The sequence below is a fragment of the Eubalaena glacialis genome, chromosome 2 (assembly GCF_028564815.1).
Source record: "Eubalaena glacialis isolate mEubGla1 chromosome 2, mEubGla1.1.hap2.+ XY, whole genome shotgun sequence".
Lineage (NCBI taxonomy): Eukaryota > Metazoa > Chordata > Mammalia > Artiodactyla > Balaenidae > Eubalaena > Eubalaena glacialis.
Genome location: NC_083717.1, coordinates 77448115 through 77463103, shown reverse-complemented (window position 1 = coordinate 77463103; position 14989 = coordinate 77448115). Strand labels below are relative to the sequence as shown.

At 39.5% G+C, this 14989-nt stretch overlaps 1 protein-coding gene across 2 annotated transcripts in view; it reads left to right on the top strand.

Annotated features, from left to right (window-relative positions):
- The first annotated feature begins 5463 nt into the window (after window positions 1–5463).
- The window catches only part of AQP9 (aquaporin 9), a 37197-nt gene continuing 27671 nt past the window's right edge, over window positions 5464–14989 (top strand). For both annotated transcript variants that reach the window (XM_061182076.1, XM_061182077.1), the window contains exon 1: window positions 5464–5574. In XM_061182076.1, the coding sequence (XP_061038059.1) occupies window positions 5464–5574 (111 nt within the window). The remainder of the gene's footprint in view (window positions 5575–14989) is intronic.

Here is a 14989-nt window from a genome sequence, read left to right as displayed (position 1 = left end):
AAAAAGCAGATGAGACATGAAATGGTTGCTATGAATTGAATGTTTGTGTCCTCATATATTGAGGCCCTAATTTCCAAATGTGGTGGTGTTTGGAGTGGGGGGACTTCGGGGGAAACTGGTTTTGAATGAAGTTATGGAGGTAGAGTCTCCATGGGGGGATTGGTACCCTTAAAAGAGGATAAAAAGACTAGAACTCTCAGCCTTGTGAGGATGCAACAAGAAGGTGGCTGTCTATACCCAGGAAAGGAGCTCTCACCCTCTCCCAACCTTACTGGTATCCTACTCTCAGACTTCCAGCCTCCAGAACTGTGAGAAATAAAAGCTTGTTGCTTAAGCCACCTAGTTTACGGGTCTTGATATAGCAGCCCAAATTGACTAAGGCTGTGGAATTTGAGGTGAAACAATTCTGAAGGAACGTTTTTCAGGATAGTCAAGACTTGAGCTTGTTTTTAGGTCCCAGGAAAGAAGCCAATTGGGGGAAGAGATTGAGAGGGTGAGGAGAATGTTAATCAGCCAGGGTCTCAGAGGGGCCGGGACAGTACACCAGCATTAGGGCTAACTTGAAGGGAAAGAAGGACAATATAAATAAAATTAGGGCAACTTTTTGAGGAGAAGAGGTACAAAAGTATTATAGCTAATGAACCCATTTGTTTTCCCAGTAGATTGGGAGAAAAGGTCATCAGCTGAGTAGGAGGATTGGGACAGGGAACTGGAGGGGCATGGAAGAGGTATATTACTGCTGCAGAAAATGAAATAGTGCACGGTATCTGGACTATCAGGTATATGTGTGAGATTCCTGAGCTCCATCCCGGATCTACCAAATCATACCCTCTGAAGTTGCGTGATCCGAATGCACCCTAAAGTCTGGAACCTTTGAAATAAAAGGTCAACTAAGGATATGGGGCCACTGCTGATGCTAGATCGCAACTATCTCTAGGGTCAATCGATACATTTATATAATTTTTCCAGCATTATTCACAGTGTGGGAAGAGAGCATTTGAGAAAAATCGATCACTGGATTTACTCAGAGTTGGGCTTTGGCAATGTGGGTGCAGAAGAAAGTCAAGGGGTCAATGGAACCAGAGACACTGGTAAGTGCATCATTAACCTGGGTGACAGTGAGGTAAGAGCTGGGTGGAGAGGGAGGAGTTGAGAAACTGTAAGCTATGAAGAGGATGTAAAGCAGATTTGTGAAAGAGAGTGGGTGAAAGGCAGGAACTGGAAGTTTTAGTCAGTGGGATGTGTCTTGGTATGAAAGATTTTGAGAGAGGAGATGGTGACACAGTTCCAACAGTGGCCATGAAAGGGGCTTCTGAACAAGAGGATATAGTGGGGATAAATTTGGCCAAAGTAGAAGAGGTTGGGGGAGTAAGGGCAGAGTGTGAGATGATTATCCTTACGAACAACAGATTTGTTGAATCCCATGATGGAGGCAAAGATGGTTTCTCTTCTCAAGGCAAAAGCAGAGAAGAGAATGTCGGGGTCAGGGAGGGACAGAGTCCGGGAGAAATAAAAGAGCTGGGTACAATATTGTAAATCAACTATACTCCAATAAAAATTAAAAAAAAATAAAAGATGAGGAAACTGAGGCAAAAAATAAATAAATAAAAGAGCTGGGTAGGCTAGCTCCATAGATTCAGCATGGCACTGTGTCTAGGTAAGCACAATTTTAGGACTGTTGGTGGCAGGATGAGTCAATATGTTGGCAATGCACGGTAACCTCTAGGATACCCATGCAGTGATAACTGGACTTTTGGTTCAGTACTTTGCACATGCTTCTATTTTACCATATGATGTGTTCATTTGGAGGTATTTGTCACTTAGACTATATAACTCCTTAGAAGTAGAGATTTGTATTCCTTATTTTTGAATCCCTACTGCTTAATGCTGTGCCTGACATATGGTAAGTAATAAAAGGTTTTTCTGAATGAATGAAACTAAGCAGCCCCATATTTCTAACAGGAACTTTGGCATGAGGGTGCTTTGCAAAGGGGGGTGTGAGTGAGTTAGGTCTGATGATGAATTCATGGTGATGCAGGTAAAAAGTGTAACTGTCCTCTGAAGGTAGACTGAAAGAAATGATAAATATTTCATCTCCTCCACTTAAGCCTGAAATGTTCAGTACCACAAGCTTAACCTCTGCTTTCTTTAAACTCTCCCCTCAGGTAACCTTATCTTTTTAAAAAATTTAATTTAATTTAATTTAATTTTAGGTAACCTCATCTTTATTCATGGCTTCAGTTATCCCCTCGATGAGCACAAGAACCTTCCCTCTGAATACAGACCATATCATTTCCTACTTGACATCTTCTCCCAGAAGCACCAGAGAGGCCCCAAGGTCTCAACCTGCACAAGCAGAATTCATGACCTTCCCTTGAAGTCCTGGTCCTCTTCCAGCATTTCCTCTCTGGAGGCTTAGCACCTCCTTCCCCAACAAGCCAGGAATACAGCCATCAAACTTGAGTTTCTTTTCCTCATCCTTCATATCCAATCCATCAAGTCCTTCCAATTTTAAGATATAAAGAACTCTTGAGTCCTTCCATTCCTCTCCATTGTGAAAGCCACCACCTAGTCCTGGAATTCTGGCATATCCCCCAATGTCTACATATGCCCACCTTAGGCCCCCACCAACCCCCTCTCCACCTCACAGCTAGGATGAGGGTTCTCCTCACTCCCTACCTCAACATATGTTTATTCAAACATTATGTGCCATGGACATGAGTTTTAAAACTCAGATCCGATGGTGTCCTGCTCCTGCTTAAACCACTTCAGTGACTTATTACTGCTCTTACCCTAAACTTGATTTACAAGCCTCACTATGGTCCAATCCCTGCCCACGGCTCCAGGTTCATTCCGCACTGTGCTCCTTCGCTCCCTCTCTTTCATTCTTGGATACGCATCATACTGTTCCCATCCCCCACCCCGCACAAGACATTCCCCACTACACTTGTTTCTGATCTCAGCTCAGACATGATGTCCTTGGAAAAGCTATCAGAGATCTCTGGCAAGATGAAATCTCCCTCTTACATCTGCTTACAGAAATATGTCCTCTATCTTCAGAGCATACATCTCTGTTGTAATTTCATATTTCTGTGTGTATGATTAGTTCACTCACGTCTCTCTCCCTCATGAGACTCTAAGCTCTGTAAGGGGCAAGAACCCCATGTGTTTTGTTAAGTACAGTGTTTGGCACATAATGAGTATGCCATAAATATTTGTTAGGTGAGGGAATGGAGAGACCACAGAACACCCTTGTGTGGTATTAGTTGTAATCACAATAAAGTCCTGTCTCTCTGGTCCATCCACTGGGACCTGGGAATAGCATGGTCATAAATAACTCTTGGAGTATAATTGCTTTACAATGGTGTGTTAGTTTCTGCTGTATAACAAAGTGAATCAGCTATATGCATACATATATCCCCATATCCCCTCCCTCTTACGTCTCCCTCCCACCCTCCCTATCCCACCCCTCTAGGTGGTCACAAAGCACTGAGCTGATCTCCCTATGCTATGCAGCTGCTTCCCACTAGCTATCTATTTTACATTTGGTAGTGTATATCTGTCAATGCTACTCTCTCACCTCATCCCAGCTTCCCCTTCCCCTTCCCTGTGTCCTCAAGTCGATTCCTCTACATCTGCGTCTTTATTCCTGTCCTGCCCCTAGGTTCTTCAGAACAATTTTTTTTTAGATTCCATATATATCTGTTAGCATACAGTATTTGTTTTTCTCTTTCTGACTTACTTCACTCTGTATGACAGACTCTAGGTCCATCCACCTCACTACAAATAACTCAATTTCGTTTCTTTTTATGGCTGAGTAATATTTCATTGTATATATGTGCCACATCTTTATCCACTCATCTGTCGATGGACACTTAGGTTGCTTCCATGTCCTGGCTATTGTAAATAGAGCTGCAATGAACATTGTGGTACATGACTCCTTCTGAATTATGGTTTTCTCAGGGTATATGCCCAGTAGCGGGATGGTATCCATAACTTAACCAGGAGTTACAGTCAAAATGCTCATTCCTGTTTTGGCTCTGCAATGGCATGCCCTCAGGCAAGTTATAATCTCTTTAGGCCTTAACTCTTGATTTCACCTACAGACTAGGTACGTCTTCTGTCCTTGAAATCTCTACAGCTGTTTTTTCCAGGCCCCTCTTCCAGCCTGCCGCCTCAACTGGGAATGACTGTGGGCCTCCTGCAAAGATAGGGGAGGGTCTGAAACAGAGCAGGCTTTTCTGTGGGAGGACTGGGAGGAAGCACACAGCAAGGGTACTAATTCCATGGGACTGCCTTGGTATTCAGAAACAACTGCTGGATTCTACTTCTTCTCACAAACTAGTTTTGAAAAACAAGGCTTGAATATTTGACATGATGAGAAGCTAGTCCTGAACACAGTTTGTTGCCTGTAAGGATGTTAATTCATCAAACTTAAAAGATACAATCTAGGAGCCTTGTTTAGGCATCTTTACTCCCTTTCTTGTTTAATTGGGGTGACATATACTCAGATTGATCTCCTTCTGGCTTAGTGATCTCCAAGCACTATAGACTTTCAAGTTACTACTGTTTACTTGCTATGTATTTTGCCTAAATATTTCATGGTAAATGAAGGAGAGTAACTTGGTTTTCAAACTAGAATGCTTCTTAAGAAGTTGGCTTCTCCATCTTTCTGATTCTTGATCCCAAGCTATCCTCAGTAGATGAACCCCAGCTACAGTAACCGAGGAGGAGATCCCATCCTGTCCTACAGACTTGCCATGTGAGACTTGGAATGGTCTCTCTGTACGTTAATTTCTTCACCTCTAGAAGGAATGCAGTGGTTCTTAACACCCTCAAGGAGGTGTAATTAAATCACTGAAATGTTACTGGAAGAAAAAAAGAGTGATTAATCTTGTTGAACAACACTTCTTATTTTTCTTCTTGTTCTCCAATTTGCATGAAAGCTCCTTCAGAAAAGAATGTTTACATTAGATGTGTATATACCTGATCTGACAATTCCAAACTACACCTCAACCAACCAATTCTGAATAGGAAAAAAAAACAGAAGCTTGCAATTGTGCAACATGTAAATCTCTCCTGGACTGGAGCCCATCACTGTGGTTTGGCAACGCAACCAAAACATCTCTCTTCTCATCTCTTGAAAAAAAACCCAACAGAGAAAAAAAAATACCTTGAAAATAAAGGTAATGATTAATCCATCAGGTACAAAAAGGACTGTTTTCAGGATTTCAGGTTCTAATACGCCATTTCAAATAAACAGCAGCAAACAGGGAATGACAATTTCACCAGAAGAGGATTAAGCCACAGGCTCTAATTGGGACTGGATTTGTACAGCCATATTACCTAATTAGGCATCTCCAGGAATCTGTGAGCAGTTGTTAAAACTTCCATGTGCCAGTGAAGTAGGGACCAGAAGAAGCAGGTATTGGTGAAAAGAGTGGTCCTTGTAGAAGCCCCAAGATGCAGCCTGAGATGGAACAAAAGAAAAAAAGCTTGAAGCAGAGGCTGGTCTTGAAGAGCAGCTTAGCTAAAGAAATGCTCTCCGAGTTCTTGGGCACATTTATAATGATTGTGAGTATTTTCTGATTTCTGTTATAAAAAAATAACAAAAAGTTATTTTTGTCCATAAACTTTGTACATTAAAAGTTCTTTGGTAATGTACAGCATGGTGACTACAGTTAATAATATCATATTACATATATGAAAATTGCTAAGAGAGTATATCTTAAAAGTCCTCATCACAAGACAAAAAAATGTGTAACTATGTATGGTGATGGATATTAACTAGACTTATTGTGGTGTTCATTTCATTATATAAACAAATATTGAATTAGTATGTTGTACACCTGAAACAAATTGTTATATGCTAATTATACCTAATTTTTTTTTAAAGTTCTTTGCATTGGGTAAATACATAATACTTTAGGAGACTAAGCCAACACTGAGAAACAAATGTGAATTCAAAAAATGGAACTAGTGTAAAATAAGAGAGAGCAATACGTTTTCTGGTCTCTGAAAACCTCTTTGTACCTGATTTGTTCAAGTATTTTCAAGGTGTTATGGACAATTTCCTACATTCCCTCTTGACCATCCTCACCTCTCATCTATGGTGACTTGTTAGGCAGGGGTAGTGTGGGGGAGAAGGGCATTGGAAGGAAAAGAGAGAGAAAATAAAAGTCCAAGATTCTTCTGATTCTCATCACTCTTTACTGGAAAATCGCCCTCAGGGAGACAGAAACCCTGGGGTCATGTTACTTGACAATTTGGTCCCAAAGGGGAGAGTGGTTGTTGCCCCGGGCCTAACTTCCATCCTCAAGGTGACCTGTGGTACACAGAAGTGAGGCAAATTCAGTTATAATTCTAAGTGCTCTGCAAACAATACAGAAGAGGAAGTGAACTAAACATCTATGTATTTTGTAACCAAAAAAGTTAAAACCTTATTTCTTAACAAGAACCTATTTCATGATCCCATTCTGTCTGAGTTAAGTAAAGGAAAGTGGCTTTTAGCCATTCACTATTCTACTCATGCAAAGAGTATTGTGTCTTCCCCTACTATTCAAGGTGGGAGCTAAAGAAATAATATCTTAATACTGTATGCTGAAAAGTTAAACTTTGTATCTTCTGGCTAAAGCCAATAATTTCCTGAAAGGTTTGATTTCTATTTATACTGTTCTAAAACAAACCCTGATGAAATCTTTCATGGTGAGTATAATCTTCAATTTTGTTGAGGCTTGTGGGGATGTGTAAACAAGAAACTTCTGCAAAAACACAATTTTTAATATACATGTAAATTAAAATTTTAATTTTTAATAAATCTACATGGTTTTTCTCAAAGGTTATTCAAAGTAATTGTTTCTGCTTTATTAGAAAATGTGCATTTTGCCTTACTTTCTCTAGTAAAAAGCTTTGCATGTTGATAGGGCATGGAGCAAAGGGAGCACTGAAAAGATGACAGAGTACATGCAGGACTCACTGGTCTTTCATATGTAAAATTAGTTTTCCCCCAGACACTGGGAGTCTGATGCCATTTGCCTCCCTCTTCTCGAAAACTGCTCTTAAGGGAAGCATCTCAAGCTCATTCACACTGTGGTATAAATGACTAATAAGGGCTACTGGTAGCACTAAGGAAAGAGCAAGTCCATGAAAAATTCTCTGTAGACTACAACTAAAAACAACAATAATTAAGTCATAAGCTAAAAAACTAGCTCTAATTTGGCCTTTTAGACATTGGGATAGGTAGGCCTTTATGCCTTTGCTAGTGCCAGGGAGAAAGTTTGCAATGCATCTTCCCCATCACAGAGAAGAGGTTTAGAAGCGTTGAGCCTCAAAGGTAGGGAGTATGTGTTAAGTACCTACCATTTGTTAGCTTTTTTACTTACATTTGTTTAATCCTTATGATAGCTGCATTACGAAGACTTTATTATCACCCATAAACAGTTGGAGAAGTGAGGGCTCAAACAGATGAAGTAACTGGCCAAAACCGGGAAAGCAGTGAACTGGGATTCTTTCTAATTCTAGAGGCTACGCTTTCCACGTACTTCCACCCATTGCTGGAATTCCTTTGGCAATGTCCTTGATAGATAGTAAATCAGACTCTGCTTTAATATTTCCATAGATTGGAGCCTTGAGTTAGCACTTGAGTTAGTACTGTGGGCATGGGAGTTTAATTGATGAGCACCTGATGAGACCAGACCATTAGTTGCGCCCCTAAGCAGAAAAGACTACTCAACTCAGGTGGAGGGTTTGAGGTGAAGGCAGAAAACACACTTCTCAGCCCCCTGCACGTGGGCCCATGGTGTGCGGGTTTCAAGTTGCAGATTAAATATCCACTACATGTAAAATTCCTGACATAGGATGCTCATTACATGCTAGCTCCCTTACCCCTCGATCCTTCTGCTTTTACTTGAGCGTCTTTGTAGTATTTAAAAACAGCTGCTTTGTCCCCTCCTGGGCATCGTGCCCATGCCTTTCCCTAGCACGGACTACGGAACTCTGCCCATACATATATGGGACCCCGTCAATGTGTGTTGAATTAAATAATTCCTTTTAGGGGCTGAACTTCCCAAGATCTCTCATCATTTTTCGAAGGAGCTATGTTCACTCGTCGCTTTTTTGTGTACCCTCTTCTCTCTCCAAACATTTCAGGATTCTTTTTTTTTTTTTTTTTAATTTTATTTATTTATTTATTTATGGCTGTGTTGGAAAATCGCAAACAAGACTGTGTTGGGTCTTGTTTCTGTGCGAGGGCTTTCTCCAGTTGCGGCAAGCGGGGGCCACTCTTCATCGCGTTGCGCGGGCCTCTCACTATCGCGGCCTCTCTCGTTGCGGAGCACAGGCTCCAGACGCGCAGGCTCAGTAATTGTGGCTCACAGGCCCAGCTGCTCCGCGGCATGTGGGATCTTCCCAGACCAGGGCTCGAACCCGTGTCCCCTGCATTGGCAGGCAGATTCTCAACCACTGCGCCACCAGGGAAGCCCTCAGGATTCTTTGATACAGAGCTCATCCTATTGAGGATGCTGAGGTGAACAGCCCAGCAAGCAGCCATATTTCCTCTTGTGGTGGAAGGGCATCCTTCCAGGTCTGGACTTATGAGTGGGTAGCATCTACTTGTGTATTGTGAAAGATCCTACATTTTTTTTCTCACCCCATCAAGCTTGTACATTAGACAACCTATCTTTTGGCATATCTAAGAATGAAATAATGCAAGTACTTTTGCTAAAAGTAATACCTTTGATCTGTGCCCTGAAGAGAAATAGAAAGGGCAGAGGCCTGGGACACAGGATATGGAGGGCAGAGGGGAGTGGGCATTGCAGGAGGGAGGGAGGAAATGAGATGGATGGAGAAATTTCAGACCCCACCATGTTTCCCACATCTGATCCTACCTTCATGACTTTATGACCAAACTTCTCTCTTTCACAGAGTCACCAAGTTTGTCACTCTGTTTCTGGAAGGGTTTTCAGATATGCTGGCTATAGAAATTCTGGGGCTTTAAAATGATTGTTACAAAGTGTCCTCAGATCTTGGAATAGGTCTATTCCATATTAGGGAGCTTTTGAAACAAAAGAATATAGGGTAAGCTGGGACGAAGTGAGAGAGTAGCGCTGACAAATATACACCACCAAATGTAAAATAGATAGTTAGTGGGAAGCAGCCGCATAGCACAGGGAGATCAGCTCGGTGCTTTGTGTCCACCTAGAGGGGTGGGATAGGGAGGCTGGGAGGCAGATGCAAGAGGGAGGGGATATGGGGATATATGTATACATATAGATGATTCACTTTGTTATACAGCAGAAACTAACACAACATTGTAAAGCAATTATACTCCAATAAAGATGTTAAAGAAAAAGCAAACAATATATGGTTAGCATTTAGAGTTCTTAAAATTAGCCAGTTCTTAAAATAAGTCTGCTTTGCAAGGTGTAATTCAAGACAACTCTGGTCTACTACATTATTTATCTGGAGTTCCCAAAGACTGGTAGGACAACTATGAGATAAGAGTGAGGTGAATGTTCTCGGCCCATCTCATTGATGGGGAAGCTGAGGCATGGGCTGATGCAGTCACGTGTCCTAGGAGTCAATATGGAGCCCAGCTGTCATGCCTCATGCACGTACATGGCCTTGGCTTTCCACTGTGCTTTTCCTCTAAGAGGCATAGAGTGTTTTTTCATCTGGACTCTTGCTTACTTTTATAACTCTCCTTGGATATATAGACAGATAGATAGATAGATAGATAGATAGATAGATAGATAGATAGATAGATAGATAGATAGATAGATAGAGAGAGAGAGAGAGAGAGGTGATCAACTCCGTTTCGGCAGATGGGAAAACAGATGTAACACAATCAAGAGGTTCACCCAAGGTCACCCAGCCCATGAACACAAGAGCTAGGCTTGATATCTTGACTTCAGTCATTCCTAATATACCAGTATTTAATGAAAATTAACTCATTTCATGTGAAAGTCCAAGAGAACTTTACTAATATTATAGCCTAAAATACATTAGACAGTAGAGTATCAGAAGATTATTATATAGAACAGACACAATCATGACAGGAAAATTTTACAGAAGATCTATTAGCATGAAGTTTTTGGACCTCTTCACCACCTACAAACACGTTCAAACCTCCTGTAACACCAGGATTCTGAGGTGGTTCAGCCATCTCTTCATGGCTCTAATGAACACGTTGGCCATGGAAAGCACTGTGCTTTTCCCGTAATACTTCTATTTTCTAGATACTCCATGAGACCAGTCTGTGACTCAGAGCAAAGGACCTAAAGGGAAGTGGCCCTCGAGAGACTTGGGAACTCTTCTCTCTCACTTTCTGTCTTGACAGCCCCCTGCCCACTCTCTGTCTTCTATCTGCTTGGTTCCAGCTTATGGCTTTGCAAAGCTGTGCCCCACTCCAACCCTGGGACGTCCATGACTGAGGGTCCCACGGAGCTAGAGCTGTAGGTTTGCTGACTGATGATAGGCCAGAAGCCTCTGCTGGTCTCGGATGGTTTGTCTGCCAGAGCCGTGGAGGGATGCTCTGTCCTTGGGCCCTCACACACTGGGATGAAGTAGTCTCTTTCATCTGGCCCCTGCATATTTCAGATGAGGAAACAGAGACCCACACGCTTGCTCACAGAATTCTGTCAAATGCTCTTTCTACCACAGCAGGACATCAGAGAGAACATCCATGGCCAACCCTACCTGCTTCTTTTATTTACTTACGATTTATGTCCAGTACTCTGCCTTTCATGGATCTGTACTTCTGCATCTGGGTGTTCTGTCACATTAAGAAAGTCCAAGGTTCTAAATGTGAACTGTGTAAGAACCAAACACGAGCTCTTATGTGGGTTCTTGCCCTGTGCCTTCAATGGAGTGTAGAGGGGCCTGCAGTGGAAGGTTCTCTCACTCCAAATACAGTTACGTGATGAGGACAAAAGATGGTGAAGAGCATTAACACTCAATTTAATCTTGGAAAAATCTAGTGAGATAAGGAAATTGTTCTTATTTTACAGGTGAGGAAATTAAGTCTTAGTATGATGGAACATCTTGCCCACAGGCAAATGTGTGGTGGAGCTGGATTTAGAATCAAACCTCTCTGGTTTCTCTTCATTCGTGTGCATGCTTTTGAACTTTTATTACTGCCGCCCATGACAATCTATGCTACTGTTTCGGATGTTTTACAAACTTACATGCGTGGCTTCATAACTTGTATACCTTCTACAATTTGAAGGTATACAAATGTCAAAGATGTTTTTTGAGATTAATCTACTTGGGGACATGTAGATGTAGGTAATTCATTTTAACTGTTGTGTAGTACGGCAGGTGTATATATCCATTCACCTCGTGAACTGTTATGTTGTTTGCAATGTGCTGCAATTACCAACCCTGCTGTTATGAACATCCTGTACAGGTCTCCTGGTACATGAGTTCCTCTTGAGTACATCCTTAGAAGTGAGTTTTGTGGCTTAGGACATGTCTGTCTTCTCCTTTATGTGCATTGTAACATTGCTCTCCAAAGTGGTTTCAAATTTATACTACAGGCAGCAACATAAGAGTCCCCATCTCCATACATTCACCAACCCTTGATACGATCCAACTTTTATATTTTTGCCCATTTGATATGTAGGAAATAGAAGTTCACTAGCAGTTTTAATGAATTCCTAGTGCAGTTGATCTTTTCATGTTTACTGAACCTTAAGATTTTTCTCCTCTGGAAATTAATCTCAAATAAAAGATTAATTGACTGGAATTGCATTGAATTTATAGTATTCTGGATAGAACTGACATTTTAAAATATTGAATCTTCTCACCCATGAATAGTTCCTCATTCATAGGTCTGCTTTTATATTTCTTTCCAGAGTTTTATAATTTACTTGGTATTAGTCATATATATTTTTGTTTGATATATTCTTAGCTACTTTATGGTTATTATCACTATTGTAAATAGTACCTTTTAAAAATTATATTTTCTCATTGGTTATTACTAGGGTTTAAGAACAATATTGATTTTTGTATATTGATTTTACATTCAGCAAATTTGGTAATTCTCTTATTAATTCAAATAAGTTTATAGATTATCTTGGCTATTCTGTATAGATCAAGGCCATCAAATTTGAGTGCCACTAGCCATATGTGGCTACTTAAAATTAATCTTAAATAAAATAAAAAATTTAGTTCCTCAGTCTTCCTAGTTCCACTTCATGTGCTCAAGAGCCATATATGACTACTGACTACCATATTGGACAACACAGATGAGGCACTTTTCTCTCATTGAAAAATGTACTATTGGACTGCTGACACAGATAATACTTTTTTTCTGAGAATATGAGAGCTTTTATTTTCTTTCATTTTAGTCCTTAAATTGTTAATTTCTTCTTATCTTATTATAGTGGTTAAAACCTCTCGTTCAATGTTATTAGAAGCTATAATTGCGGCATTCTTGTTCTATTCCCAACTTTCAAAAATCTGCTTCTGGTATTTTACCATGAAACATGATAGTTTCTGTAGGTTTTTGGTAGACATTCTTGATTTGAGAAAGGAAAGTCCTGTCTGTTCCTCATTTACTAAAACTCTCATTAGGAAAGATTGTTGAATTTTTTAAAAATACCTTTCTACATCTATTAAAATAAGCACAAGGGCTTCTTTTCTTATCTGTTGATAAAGAAAATTACATTGATAAATATTTTTGGGTTAAATCATTACAGTCCTGAGATTAATTCCCACCTACTCATGCAGCATTTAGTTTGCAGTGCCTTACTAAGGATCTGGACTATAATTTCATTTATTATATTGCCCTTGTCTAGTTTTATTACCAAGGTTATATTAGCTTCATAAAATGTTTTGGAATTTTTCCCTCTTTTTATGTTTTCTGGAACATTTTGTATGAAATGAGGATTATCTGTTTCTTAAAGATTACTTAGCATGTGAACTGAAAAAGGGAGAAAGAGAGAGAAAAAGAGAGAGAGATGTGTGAGAGAAGGTTTCCCTAAAGCTATGTCTCATTTAGATTTTCTATTCTTAATTCCATTTTGGCAATTTATTTTTTTCCTAGGGAACTGTACTTCATTTCTGTTTTCAAATGTAGTTTTTCAAAATTGTTAATACTTTCAAAATTAATATAGTGAAAGCAGTAATTTTGAGATGATTTTTCATAGTATTTGCTTACAGCTTTTAAAAATCTCTTCTGTACCTGTGGTGATGCCCTTTAATTTTTAATGAGGTTTCTTTGTTTTCCACTTAGCAGTTTCTGCTTTGACCTTTCTTGTATTCTCCCATTGAGTTGATCAGCTTTCTTTGTTTCTCCCTTTTCTCCTCAGCTTACACTATTCTTTAAGTACTTATCCTTACATTTAAAAAAAATGTATTATTGCATTCACAAACTTTAAAGTGAATTTATATCTCTTTCCTTCTGAACATAAAAACTTTTTAAAAGTCTCATTGTAATCAACCACTCCATCTTATGCCATTGTTATCAATATTCTACTCTCATTTTTCTTAATATTAGTGTTTTTAAGAGTGAATACTTATTTAAATTTACTATCATTTACCGGTTTACTTGCTAATCATTACTGCATCCATTCATTACTTTCTTTCAGGTGCAATTTTCTTTGTGCAATAAAATAAACTTTCTTAAGGAAATTTTTCAGGAAGGGTGTGTGAGGGATAAACTTTCTCAGTCTTTGTTTGCCTATGTCTTTACTTCATTCTCAAGGTTCAATGATAAATTAGTTGATAAATTTTAGGTTGATGATTGGTTTTGTTTATCATTTTGCAGGTGTCATCCCAATGTCTTTATTATTGCTATTGACAAGTCTGTTACTGGTCTAATTTTTGTCCTTAATAATCTGCATTTCTCTGCCTACTATTACAAGTTTCTTTCTTTTCCTGAAACTTCACTATGACTAGGAATGAATCTTTGTAGTGCTCAGGATTCATTGTTCATCTTCAATGTAAAGATTTGCAATTTTCACCAATTCTAGAAAATTCTCAGCTTATCACCTTTCCTCTCCTCCAGACTGTTTTCTCCTTTTAGAATTCCTATTATATTTGTATATATGCTTGACCGTCTCACTTTTTTCTATATGTCTCTTAACCATTTTTTCATAAATCTATCTCAACCTCTCTATGATGAATTTTCTGTAGTGTTCTCAAATCTGTCTTCTGATTCACTAATTTCCTATTCAGTTATATCTAGTCTTCTGTTTAATACATTCATTAAGTCTTCAGTTTCATTAATATGTTTTCATTTCTAGAGGTTCTATTTGGTTCTTGTACTTAATTGCTTTTCTTTTCCCTCCTTATGTGTTTATTTTTAATCTGTTTAACTTACTAAAGCCTAACATATTTACAATATTTTATGATATTTTATTTCCATCATCTCAAGTTTTGGAGTTGCTAATCATCCTGCTTATTTTATCCACTGTCTCATTCACAAAGGATCATTTCCTTTAGTGTTTTGTAAATTTGTATTGTAAGCTCTTCAGGAAGGTTTATTATTCAGTGTGGGAAATCTGTACGGTCTGAACTGTGGAGTTGCTCTTCCAGAACAGGTTTGCATTTGCTTTTGCTAGGGTGTCCAGGTATATCACCAACCAGAAATGATGACTGTGAGGTGGAAAACTGACAAAAAAGAAGACTGAAGAATGTGGGTGTGGTGGTGAAGAGCACTCACTCTAAAGAACAGCTCTCTGCTCCCTTTCTCCCACATGGGATGTGTGACCATGAGTGACTAGGAAACCCCATGCTTTCTCTAAATGAGGCTGATCCTCTTCAAGTCCTGAGACCCTGAGTCAGTATTGGCTGAAGAAGGATTTTCCTGCGGGCTTCCCCTTATCATCAGTGAACATGAAGGGCCAGACTAACTTGGGAAATTTCAGAGTTCCAAAGAACCTGGGGAGAAAAGTCTGTTCTGAGTCACTGATCTAAGGGCTGCAGACTCATAAAGCCAAATTTGATTCTGCCAAACAAAACTGTGCTTGTGATCCCTGAGTTTTAA